Source organism: Cygnus olor, chromosome 19 (assembly GCF_009769625.2).
Source record: "Cygnus olor isolate bCygOlo1 chromosome 19, bCygOlo1.pri.v2, whole genome shotgun sequence".
Lineage (NCBI taxonomy): Eukaryota > Metazoa > Chordata > Aves > Anseriformes > Anatidae > Cygnus > Cygnus olor.
The window spans coordinates 1977589-1990809 of NC_049187.1; the positions used below are offsets into that span (position 1 = coordinate 1977589).

The window sequence follows — 13221 nt, forward strand, 5'->3', positions numbered from 1 at the left end:
GTCTTTGATACTGCAGATCATAAGGTGCTGCTACTGTTCTGTTGCCCCAGATTGGAGTGGGAGAGCTGGCTGGACCTTTAGCCCATGTAGTCCCAGTGTCCCTGGAGCAGATGAAGGTCCTTCCCCTCTCCATTGCCTTTGTTGCTTCTGGAGTTTGGTATCTGAAGTGCATTCTCCAGCAGACTGCATCTTAAACTGTTGCAGGAGGTCTTCAGGGTAAACTGGGCATCCGAGAAAATGCTCAGCACTTGAACTCTAGGCTTGCACTTGATAACTCTGAGCTTCTGGACAGATTTGAGACACTGTTTTTGAAAAGAAAGCTCTGATGGACTTGAAACAACTTGGAAAGTTGCATCACTCCCTGCAAGAAGCTTCAAGTCAGCAGAGATACTGCTGCCAAAGTGGTATGAGAGGAAGGTGCCCGATTAATCGCTGTAGAGATTTCTTGGGTATGATGCTTTTCCAATTTGGAGTCAAAAAGACTAAAATAACTGGATTTTGACAGCTCATTACAAGGACCATTAATTTTTCATATCATTGAGATTAATTAGATAGGGTGGTATGTAACTAATGTTTTGAGGTGACTGTGGTTTAGCCAACAGTTAACTTCTGTGGAAAGAGTTCATTAACAGTCTGAATATGAAATATTAAATAACTTTCAGACATTGTGCAACCACTTTATTTGTTGTAAATGGATTTGAATGTGTTTAGATGGCTTGAAACCTCAGATAGACTTGGGCATGGGTCTCCTCTTGAGGCAGCATATCCCTGCTTGTGCAAGAATGTGCCTAATAGTTGACTTCAGTGACCTGTCGTCATCCATTGATTTTTAAAGTGCTTATATTCCAAGTCCTATTTCATATTTCATTAACTTCCATGGAAGTTTTTACTAATGCCTAAAATTCCTTATGCTTAGAGGTAATTTTCTAAGTTACTTGTGTTCTATTATGCTTGGGATTAAAATATGGGTGGAAAAAGTACATTCTTCATGAGTGAAGGATGTTGCAAGATACCAGGTAACTACGTTTGAAAGTATCAGATACTAACCTGCACTGATATATATAGCGGGAGGTTGGATGTAAAAGAAAAGATGGGTTTACAGGTGCAGAAAGAAGTAGGTGTTGCACTTAGCTGTCCTGCTCTAACTTAGGAAAATGAGTTTGTTGGGGAATGTCAGGAAGCTCTAAAAGCAGGCACAAAACCCAATGTGCTAAGCGAGGAGTCTTTCGGGCTAGTTGAACTCTAGGTTGCGTGCCTGCCTAGTCTGGAAGCAGGAGTCCACCTTTTCCGACTGTTAGTCCTGCTTTGGAGTTCACAAGGTATGCATGCCTATGCAAATCCCTCTGATTTGAGGGCACACCTGGAATGGGCTTGGGGACCTTCAGCTTATTCAGCTTCAGCATATGCAGCAGCAGCCCAGTTTACTAAGACTGCCCAGAGAAGCTGAATGAAACAAGCCCAAGGAGCAAGCTCGGGCACTAGTACTGCTGAACTGTTTGCGCTTAAGACAAGGGTTGTACCAGGAATGACTGCCAAAAGGCAGATGGATCATGAGTGTTCCACATCTGGCATCTTTTACTCTGTACAGCTTCTCAGCACTGTCCCAGTGGGCTTTGCAATCTCAGATAGGAAGTGAAACGAGGTAGGGTCCTGGGAGAAGAATCTTAATAGCTTTGCAAGTGGGGCCAATAACGCTCTCCTCTTGTACAAGAAGCAATGCCAGAAATAATCCCAGTTACAACTGGCTGTGGCTGGGTGAGCTACCCATGGTCTCATTGCTCTGTTTTCTGCTTTTCTGTGCCTGTCTGCAAAACTTTTCCCAGTGGTTTCCCCACGGTAGGGAACTGGTTTCTTCTCATGCAGCTCCATGGTAAAATGCTGCAAGTAAAGGTTGCCGCTCGGAGAACATACGCCATCGCTTTCTGTGGTCTCTGTTTTCCTTCTTGAGAAACTCTGTTTGTAGCTTGGCTTTGCTGTCAGTGCTTGGTATCAGTGCACAGACTCCTGCCTCTTCCAGAGCAGGGGAGGCTTTTAAAAGGCCAGTCTGAACAGAATAAATGTGATGTTGCCTGATAGTAGGGAGCCAGTTCTTGTCCAGGATGTGTTAAGAGTAAACGAACAAATGTTCTGGTGCCAGCTGAAGGACCCAAGTGCTTTCCATCTGAGCTCTCCCAGCTGGGGTCTATGTAACTGTTGGCTCTTTCCTGCTAGGCACTTGTACGGTGGCCTGGGCCAGCTGACGGATGGTGTGCTGGGACTGGATGACTTCACGCAGAGCCACCAGTACCGTGTGTGGCCAGGCTATGACTATGTTGGCTGGAAGAATGAGAGCTTCAGCACGGGCTCTGTTGAAATGGAGTTTCAGTTCGACCGACCACGGAACTTCACCTCCATGAAGGTATTCAGCGTTGTCCCTCTCCAGCAGCCTGGGGCGGGCTTTGGGTCTGGGCACTTCCAGGTTACCCCTCTGGGCTCTGTCCCCAAATCCAGAGGATATAAGGTGCCCGACAGACAGCAGAAACTGCCAGAGTCAAAATTTGTGCAGGAGATATCCCAGATTTGCTGGTGTAGGTAGGTGAAGCAGTGGAACGCTTGCCTCTCCGGAGCTTGGGCACTCTCCTTTCAGTATTTGGCTTAAATAACTAAGGAATAAAAAGCAGACACCTGAAGCAGTGTTTAGGCAGCCCCTGTTGGCAATTAAGATGGATTTAGGATGCAAACTGCTTACTGTCTAAGGCCTGCCTGACCCTTGAGGTAAAGGAAGATGGTTGTGTTTCCATTTTCACCAAAAACAAAAGTGGACACCTCAGTCTGCACTTGTGCTGCGAGAACTTACTTAAAACACACAGAGGAGAAGGATGATCTGAACTTTTAAAGTCTGTAGTAAACAGCAGAATCTCTTTAAAAGGATCAGTGGCTTTTCTTGTAAAGATTTCAAATGAAGGAGAACCCACCACATCCTTAAGTAAATTGTTTTGGTGGTTACTTACCCTGGTTTTATTTTGTCTATTTTTAACTTGCAACCCCTGGCTCTTAGCCTGCTTTTGCTGGCAAAAAGTAGGAATCCTGCCTTCTCAGAAACTTTTTTGCTTCTATACTGTGACTAAATCACTTTCTTAATATTTGCTTCAGTAAACTAAATTGGCTGAACTTCTCAATGTCCTGTGAGATCCAAGATCACTTTGGAAGCTATCTTCCAATCCTTTGTTTGCCAGTACTCCTTTGGAGGTATAGAAACTGGAACTGGATGCAAGTTTTTCATCAAACTACATAAAAGAATGGTACCAATTTCCTGGCCTTGGACGATTCTTCTTTGTTTATGAATCTTGTGATCATATTAGTCCTCTTAGCCAAAGGGTAAGGAGCCAATGTTCATTAAGACTTTGGTATCGTGCTTAAAGTCGGTTCAAAGTTATTGGCTTCCAGTGCAGAAAGCATTACTTACATTTTGTTCTTGAGTTCACTGCCTTGAAATGAACCAGTCCAGCAAACCCAGACCATTGTTCAATTTATTTTGAGGAAGCTGTTTGACTTTTGCAATTCTTTTTCTCATTTCACTTATTTTATTGTTGGGGATTCTGCTCTTTCTTTCAGGTCATTCAAAAAAGTAGTGAATAACCTTGAGTGAGGAATACATTCCTACTAGCAAAACACCTAGAAAAGAGTCATTTGTGCCTTTTACATTATAAGACTTACTAGTTGACAAATTTTGGTCAAATTAATATAATTCATGAGTTCATATTATGCTAATTGGAGTCAGGTGTTCTGCTGAGTAAATCAGATGCCTTATAAAGATCTTTCATGTAAACGCAGTGATCCTGATCAACCAAACACATAAGTTCATAAAAATAGTTACTTCATTTAGTATTTCATTATAAAACTATTGATTAGCGTAAATTATTCTTCCTTCATTATTGAATGTGGGCTGTTCAGCTGTGCATTTATTTTGCACAGACTAGATGGTCTGTAAATACTTTTTTTTGTGTTATATCTTGATACCTGTTAGCTTCATTCCAGTCTTCTGAACTTCCCCAATATCCAAGAAAGTACTAAAAATAAATGTTAGCAAATATTGCAACTGCATTGCAAACTACTTAGGCTTGTATATTATAAAATTGGACTTCAGTAGGTGGTGTTTGGAATAGAAAGTGTCTCTGTATCGGTCCAAGACATGAACATATCCAACTCCCGTCCAAATATGGCACAGACGGTATATTGCAGACGTCAGGCTTTCCTGCCTTGTTATGGATGACTATATCTCCATATTGAATAATGTTGTCTAAGCTTCATCTGTTCTTAATCATGCTCGAATACCCTTCTTTTGTCTTCTCCCTGCTCACTAGGCCTGTTGTCCTCATTACTGCTTCACTGCTATTCACTGCAAGATTTCAGAGGCCAAGCAATTAACAGGGTTCAGAGCTGCATTCAGTTTGGAAACTGTTGTTGTCGCAGTTGCAAATACTCCACAGTCATTAGGAAATAATTTCTGGAGTTGCTAGGGAGGTTCAGACCACCATGGCTACGAAAACAGAGGAGCAGGCTGAGGGGCGCTGACGGCTTTAAGGATCATCTTATACCTTTGGTTCCTGGTCACTAGCTGCAGTGCCAAATACAGTGGTCGAGGGCTTCAGGATTGCATGGCAGAACTTAAACTGTTGTATTTACATATTTGAAAAGGGGCAGGGCAATATTTGCATAACTGTTAGGCAGTGTAACAGCGTAAAGGATCCTTACAAGCCTCGTCTCTTTGCAAAGCCCACTTCCTTGGAAGTGCCAGAGACCTGGGAGGGTGCCACGTGTTTGCTGAGTGGTCTGCAGTGCTGCAGCCCGGGGAGGTGGAGATGTCACTTGTGCTGGAGCCTCTTGGTTTGGGTGCAGCCCAGGAGCAGGACAGGGAGAAAGTGCTGCCAGCTCCAGGGAGGGTAAGGCAAACCTCCCAAATACAGATCTGTGAAGTCAGCTCGAAAGCAGTTTGCAAGCTGCTTAGTCTGAGAGCTGAGAGTGTGGAGCCGTAACTCAGAGACAGGAGAGGATGTCTATGTTTCACTGCGTTGTTAGCTTGGCAGCACAGTGATGGTGGTTTAAATTCCAGCATCGTTGACTAAACTAGTGGAGTCAGTGCGGCAAGGACAACCTGACGGCGTACTGAGCCACCAGGAGAGGTTGATGGGTGCAGGCTTACATGACAGTATAAAGAAAACGCAGATCCTCAGTTGTCTTCAAGGTGCAACCACAGCAGAAGTGCTGTATGTCAGGGGAACCTTCTTCTCAAGGTTGCACATATTGCTTGTTTATTTTTTGGAAGAAATTTCTTAGACTGTGGAAGCTGGAGGCTTTCTGAAAGAGGCTCGAGTCCAGGTATAGTTTTCTCTTCCCTTGTAGGATCAAGGAGAATTGATCTGATGCTTTAGAAGAGTACAGGGTTTGTTTGATCGATTTTTATATGGGCCATTTGAAGAGCATGCCAAAATGCTACCGTTGTTGTTTTTGTGTGTACAGCAAACAGCTATTTCAGAATCACTTTTTTTGCACAAATGCTCTCATTGCACACTGGGTGGATGGAGCTATGCTGGAAGAAGTCACTTACTTTGGGTTAAGAGTATTCATACAGGGGGATGTTAGAAACAGAACGTCTTTGTTAACAGAATCCCTGGGGATTGAATTTGATTTCAATAGATCTTCCTCCTATCTGACCGTTTTTTTTTTGTTGTTGTTGTTTCGGTTTGTTTTTTTTTGCTAGGTGCATTGCAACAACATGTTTTCCAAGGGGGTGAAGATCTTCCAGAAAGTGGAGTGTCTGTTCAAACCACGCCTGATTGCAGACTGGGAGCCCGAACCTGTTGGAGTGGCAACTGTCTTAGATGACAAAAATCCCAGTGCTAGGTTTGTGACTGTCCCCCTCAATCAGCATGTGGGTAAAGCCATACTTTGCCGCTTCTACTTTGCTGACACCTGGATGATGATGAGCGAGATTTCCTTTCAGTCAGGTGAGTGTTCCTCCAGTCGAGTAGATCTTGGGGAGGGTGGAGAGCAGAAATGACAGTGGGGAGGCGCAGGACCTGTGGGCTTAGTGTAAGACAGTAAGGCACTGTGGGGCTACACAGTGGGGTGAAGGTAGCAGAAACATTGAGAGAGTTGCAAAGGCAGAAAGAAAGGTCCAGTCTACAGAGGATGCTTTTCAAGCTGATACTGATGCACATACGTAGAAGTACAACCAGGGCAACCAAAAATTGGACTGTAGGACACTTCTATTTGAGGCAGCTGCCTACTGCTCAAGGGTTCGATTTTCACCTGTTTTTACTAAGCATTTTGTTATGAATAATTGAACTACATCTATAGGTAGCAATAAAGTTATCAGATTGCAGATTTATATATTTAGAAAAACAAACAAAACCACTGCCAACAACAAAAAAAAAACCACAAACACAAGAGGCTGAAACTTTTGTTGCTTATGTCTTAACTATAAAACAGAAGTAAGTACCATGAGGTGCTTTGAAAAGTTCTGCAAGGGATTCGACAGAGTCTGGGAGAAAACAGCTATCACTGACGCATTAATGTTGTCGCTCTAGCTTTCTGCTCAAAGGTCCATCAGCAGCTATAGTGAGAAGACATTCCTGGAAAGGAGAGCTCTGACTGCAGCTTGTTGCTTATCTTGCTGATAGCAGCCCCTGCTGGCTGCCCTCCCTGTTACATGTGAGATTTAGGCAGGCTCTCAGTCCAGCCCAGGGTGACAATTTTTATAATCATATTTAAATGAGAAGGAAGGTGGGAGGAAAAAAAGAAGCTCTTGATTCAGTCCCCGCTGTCTGGCTGAGCTCAGGGAAGGATGCTGCATGCGCTGGCAGTTTGCTGTGGTCGGGAGGTGTGGGCTGCTCAGTGGAGAGGCTGTGCAGCCTCCTGCAGGCACACTGGGAAGTTCGGAGGGAGCAGATAACTGCTCACATTGCTCATGATCTGCTGTGTGGGTCTCAGCCCAGTCCCACTTGGGAAGGCAGGGGTTATGGTCAGGATTGCACAGACTGCTGGCAGAAGCAGAGAGATTTTGTTGGACTGACACCTTCCCTTCCCTCCCACAGACATGGAGAGCGTAAATCCTATTTTGGTTACGGTAGCCACAAGCACAACAGATCTCCTGGAAACAGCACACAATGTTACCGAGGGCACCTGGGGTAAGGACTTCTGTCACTAAGGTCTCAAGTGTTGGGGGATTTCATAGTAACATCCTAACTCATGTAGTGTCTCCTTCTGTGGAGACCTGGGTATGGCCTAGTTATTGCCCTTGCACACAGTGCTGAGTCTTGCAGTCCTCCAAGCCTCAGCTGTGTCTTCTGGCCTAGGCAGCCTCAGAGCAAGTGGGCCGAATGCGTACATGCAGCCAGTGAAACTCTGAGAGCTGTCTGCTTTAACATGGATCCATCCAAGGAATCTGTTCCAATGCTAAGAACAGTGTGTGGTTGCAGAAGCCCTCTGCACAGTTCTTAGCTGTGAGCCTGCAAAGTGAGAATTTGTGATTAGAGCAAAATGGGAGCAGAGCTAATGTTAATGCTCTTCTGTACCAGCCTATAGAAAAGGACATGGTCTCATGGAAGTCAGCCAGCACGTATAACAACCTGTGCTTTGTTGATGGCAGATTGTTCTTAATTCCTCTGTGATTGCAGAAACCACATCTTCTGTAACCAGCACCTGGATAGGAGAGAAGGCAGATGATTCCAATACCTCCATCCTCGTGGGCTGCCTTGTGGCTATTATTCTTCTGCTCCTGATGATTATAGTCATTATACTTTGGAAGCAGTATGTTCAGAAAAGGTTGGAAAAGGTAATACAATGGGGCTACTTTGCAGGCACAAGTTTAGTTCTAAGTATTAACCCAAAAGAGCTCTGAATTATGTGGGAAAGTACAGGGTTTTCCCTGCTCCATCTAGTAGCTAAATCTCTGTTCCCACAGCAGGGGAAGATGCAGGTCCTATCCAAGACATTACTGGAAATTGCTGCAGTTGCAGCCAGTACATTACTCAACAACTGAGCATCACCTCAGCAGTTTTTTCTCTTTTTGGAAGGCCCCACGCCGAATCCTGGAGGAAGATGCCACAGTTCGCCTCTCCTTCTATAGCTACACCATCGCAAACAACCAGACACAGATCCACCAGTCAAATCCCACCTATGAACGTGCTTTTCCACTGGATTTGGAATATCACCAGCCAGCTACACTGCTCCATAAGCTTCCAGAGCTCTCCCAAAGTGCAGAGGATTCAGGTAATATAATCATCAGTCACCAGAAGTTAGGTATTTATTCTTTTATTATTTCCCTCACCTGTGAGTATGTGCCAGTTTTGAGTGTCTGACTAATCTTCTCTGACTACAATGCAGTACTAACCCAGGGACATAAGACAGTATTCTGAAGTTCTGAAACTTTTTAGTATGTAACCTCAGTAGATGAAGCACCAGCCCCACTAGAGGGTGGTGGCCTTTTATTATTCTCTTTAAAGATTGTTTATACGTTAGCCAGGTCATCTTCTAGGAGCTGGTTTTGGCAAGTACAGCAGCAAGTCATCGTTTGTCTCAGCCCCTTGGCAGTGGAATCACTGCCTGCAGCACTCCCAGGCTCTCCAGACTGGCTGGTGAAAGAGGCGAAGGCCTTTAGCACCTCTCCCTGCAGCAAAGGCTCTTTGAAATTCCCATAGAAAAAGCAGAGGCAAATGCAGCAGGGGGTTGTCAGTGGTGCACTGGCTTCCAGCCCCCAGGGAGCTTTTGGATGCACACAGAAGGGAACATGTCCAAGAGGCTTTTGTACTCAGTGATGGCACTGCTGATTAACGAGTGTAAGGGCAGTGCTGCATTCCTCAAGCACCAAAAGCATGCTAAGGTCCAGCATTATGCTACAGAAGGAGATTGATTTGGACTGAGTCAGGATGTGAATTTAAAGCAGAACGATAGTTCTGGGTATTACTGACCATACAGGGAGTTAATTATAAAGAGTTATCCCATGGTGTTTATGTGAATAAGCTGTAAGAGGTATAGGGTAGCATGATAACAGAGTACGTAGAAAATGGAGACTTCAATCTCCAGAGAGGAATCTAGAGCAAGTTTGATGTTGCAAGCAACATTCCATACGTCAGGTAAAAGGAACAGATCAAATTTAGGATGAATCAGAAACAAGTAACCACTTCAGACTCATGCCTCCATGTCTGGACAAGAATTTTAGCTCTCTGGATAGATCAGGGAGCTGATTAACACAAATTCACTCACAACTCACACGCATTTGTTCTGGAGTTGGAAGAAGTGCAGCTCGTCCTGGTTTAAGCCCTAGTTAAAACAAAGTGCAGTCTTCCATCTCGATGTACGCTGGTGTAAGGTTAACAGGCGTGCAGCTGGGCTTAGTTCCCAAAGGTCTGCAGAGTTCAGAGGAGTGGAAGCCAGGTTATACTGGTTTTAAGGGAGCGAGAGTGTCTGACTCCCCCTGTCTTTGTTTTTTCCTCAGTGTGCAGCGGGGACTATGCTGAGCCTGACCTGACCAAGTCTACGCCTCACCAAGGCTTTCAGAACAATGTTCCTCACTACGCTGAAACGGATATTGTCCACCTCCAAGGCGTGACAGGCAACAACATGTATGCAGTCCCAGCCCTCACTGTGGATTCACTTACCAAGAAGGACATCTCAGTAGGCGAATTCCCACGGCAGCAGCTACGACTCAAGGAGAAGCTGGGAGAAGGACAGTTTGGAGAGGTACAGCCATTCTCTTCCATGCTTTCTCTAACAGGAAGGAGTTGAGTGGCACAGTGAATCCTCTCAGCTGCCTCTCTGGCACAGCTGCACATATGGGGACTGGGGGTCCTGCATCCCAGTATTGTATTTAGTACATGTCCTTGCTCTAGAGTCGTAGAATGGTTTGGGTAGGAAGGGACCTCTAAAGATCATCGAGTTCTAACCCCCCCCGCCATGGGCCGGGACACCTTCCCCTAGACCAGGCCGCTCAGTTACACTGATGTCCTTTAGGGTAGGCTTCAGAGAGCCCAGTTCTGCACCTCTGAGGCTACTGCCCGGTGCTGTGTGTGAGTCTTTCATAGCAGATGAGCTTTACAAACATGGGCTGTTTGCTGCCTCTATCCTTATTTATGGCCCTATAGAAAAGGCCTGGGAGTGTGAGTTCAGACTGTTTCATGCTCTACCACAGACACCTCAAATGTGTGATTAACGTCAACTCTAGCAGTGATTCCAACCAAAGCAGACTCATCCTGTGTGTAAAAAGAGCTTTCACATTAACAGGTGGACATTCTGATGGGGCTCTGCACGTTGGCCCTGGCCAAGACAGACACTGCCCAGGCATTGTGGTGCCCTTGCATATTTTCTGGCATCACTGCTTGCTCAAGCCCCAGTCTGTGTCAGAAGCCTCAGGCAGCATGATACACGCATCTGTCTCCTGCCAAGCTCTCTTTTTACTCCTTGGGCCTCTTTTGAGCTGTGGATGTTTTCCCCTCTCTTTTTCTTCACTCCCTGCTTTGTGTCCACACATTACTGAGCCAGATTTTCCCCTCATTTGCTCCCTCTTCCTCTCTCTTTTATCCTCCCCAGCTTTTCCTCAAACACAACCTTAAAAATTCTGTTTGCTACATTTTGGCAAAGCACAGCTCTTTACTGACTGCTTTCTCGTCTGTGGATGTCCATACTTTTCATTTAATACTTTTAGTTCCTTCCTACTGACAGCACACTTTCCCTGTCCCCCTCACTTCTTTCTGGATCAATCAGAGTACTGGAAAGGTGCTAACATCCTCAATCTCTTCACCTGGCTGTCAGTGCAGCCCCTTTTGTGGTGTGAATCCTGCTGTCTTGGTTTGTACTCCAAAAATGAGAGGTTTTTTTTTTCTCTCACTGTTTTGCTTCTGTTTTTTCTTTCCTACTCATTCCTTTCCTTCTAATAACTGTCAAAACTTTCTCCTCCTCCTCCTTTGTGTTGTTAAACAGCAGCAGACAGGCTCTCCATCCCCGTTTGCCTTGGAGTTTGATTCATGGCCTGTGTCTTTCCTTGCGTCACAGGCTCTTTTCCTCATTTTTGCAAATATGCTGCGTCACTGTGCTTCCTTCTCTGCTTCTCACCTTTGTAGTCTCACCAAACTGGTCATCATCCTATGCTCTGCTCCTCTGCTCTGGCTTAGCATGCAATTTTGCTTCTAGCAACATGGCTCATTCATGCTTTTTTCACCTCTCACCCAGGGCTTCCATAACTTTCAAGGCATTTTTTCTGCTCCTAACTTTCTGCTTTCTGGACTCAGTGATAACACTATGAGCACTTACAATACAAGCTCTCAGCACCATGGCTCTCTTTCTTATTCCTGGCTTGTACAGCTGGTCTCTACTTGATGTTGTTGCTAGACTTCCAGAATTTAAGGAGAGTGAGTCTCGTGACTGTACTTTCACCCCAGCAGATTTCATTCTCCATGTAACTGCAGCAGCCTTTTTGTACTTCTGTTTCTGAATTGTAGCTTTATCCATTTTCTATGCTGTCTCCTCTTTCTCTTCACCATGTTTCTTGCATAAGTTCTTGGTGCATTGTTAAATATATAAACAATATAACATATATATATGTGATATAAAATTAAGCTCCCATTATGTTCACCTTTCTGCTAGCACATCTGGTCTGCTCCCCTCCTTCAGTCCTTTTTCCTATCCTGCACACTCAGTTTGTCTGTTTTACCTACTCCAGCATTTCTTGCCCAGTTCTCCTCTTAAATGTGCATACTGATAACTTCTTAAGCAAATGTTTTATTGCATCCCTTCCCCCACCTTCTCTTTTATACAACCCTGGCAGTAATTTCATGTCTTTACTGTTATTTTTTTTTTTGATCTGAAGAAACTTTGGATTCTGTGCTTCCCTAAGAGCATTCACCTCTTCACCTTTGAGTACATTTGCAGGTGAGGTGTTCACACCACACACACACGTGCACTACTCCCCTTTTTTCTGGAATTAAAGGTATTTGGAAAGCTGTCTGTAATTTCTGGACGCTCCTCAGTTAAGTCTGAGCAGTGACTCAAGCGAGGCTAGGCTGCAGGACAGTTCTGTACGTGTACAGCTGCTGTGATGTGCTATACATGCCAAATGTGCTGCAGCCACGTTGTCTGCATGCACATGCATCGTAACGCAGACAGCTCCAGGCACAGTGGCCTTCCTGAATATCTCCAGTGCTTGCTCGGCAAATTGGACCCCCCAGTCATGTACTGAGCCGTTGATACGCATGTGGAGTAAATTCAATGCCGTGCGGAAAACATTAGGCTGCAATCCATGTCTGTTTCTACATTGTGGGCTATATAGTGTACACACACAGTCTTGTCCAGGATTTTTGGCCGATCTGTGGACTATTTGTCATCAGAACGATGTCACTTCCATTAGATCATTCACTTGGCCATTCTGCCAGTGCTGACCAAATTGATGACCTCAATGTGTCGTCGTTTTGCTCTGGCTTTCTGCGTGTGCACGCTCTCATAGCTGCCATTGCTTTCTGCAGGTGCACCTCTGTGAAGCTGATGGCCTGCTGGAGTTCCTGGGGGTCTCTTCTTCAGAATTCACTCACCAGCCGGTTCTAGTAGCAGTGAAGATGCTAAGATCAGATGTCAACAAAACAGCCAGGTAAGTACATCCCCAATGCCAACCACCTGAGAAGGAAAGCAAATACTCCCCAGGCAACAGTTTCACGTGGTTTAACACTATTGACTCTGTAAGAGAGAAGCCTCGGAGTGTACTGAGTGTTTGTGTAAGGAACAGGATGTAAGCAGAGAACTGACGGTAGGAACAGACGACGTCAAACTGAAATGCTGTATTAATCCTGTTTTCTGGGGAAGGGGTAGATGCTGCACACAAGCCCAGAACCATCTCTCAAACTCACTGTATGCAGATGTGTAAAAGTCTGTGTGGTCAGGGACTTCCTACATGCGGCTTCTGCTTTCTTTAAACCAAGGAATAGTTTAGGACTCAAACCTCCGTTTTCTATTTTACAAGAAATGATTTCCTGAAAGAGATCAAAATCATGTCACGGCTGAAGAACCCAAATATCATCCGGCTTCTGGGGGTGTGCGTGCGTGATGACCCACTGTGTATGATAACAGAGTACATGGAGAATGGAGACCTCAATCAGTTCCTGTCGCAGAGGGAGATCTACAGTAAATTTGCAATTTCAAACAACATTCCCTGTGTCAGGTAAGAGGAGCTGCCCATGTTTAGGATGAATTGGT

At 45.0% G+C, this 13221-nt stretch overlaps 1 protein-coding gene across 10 annotated transcripts in view; it reads left to right on the forward strand.

Annotated features, from left to right (window-relative positions):
• The window catches only part of LOC121057571 (discoidin domain-containing receptor 2-like), a 60695-nt gene that overhangs the window by 39295 nt on the left and 8179 nt on the right, over positions 1-13221 (forward strand). For all 10 annotated transcript variants that reach the window (XM_040531954.1, XM_040531956.1, XM_040531962.1 and 7 more), the window contains exons 7-14: positions 2212-2398; positions 5741-5987; positions 7077-7169; positions 7659-7816; positions 8058-8253; positions 9479-9723; positions 12498-12619; positions 12989-13186. In XM_040531954.1, coding sequence (XP_040387888.1) covers positions 2212-2398; positions 5741-5987; positions 7077-7169; positions 7659-7816; positions 8058-8253; positions 9479-9723; positions 12498-12619; positions 12989-13186 — 1446 coding nt within the window. The remainder of the gene's footprint in view (positions 1-2211; positions 2399-5740; positions 5988-7076; positions 7170-7658; positions 7817-8057; positions 8254-9478; positions 9724-12497; positions 12620-12988; positions 13187-13221) is intronic.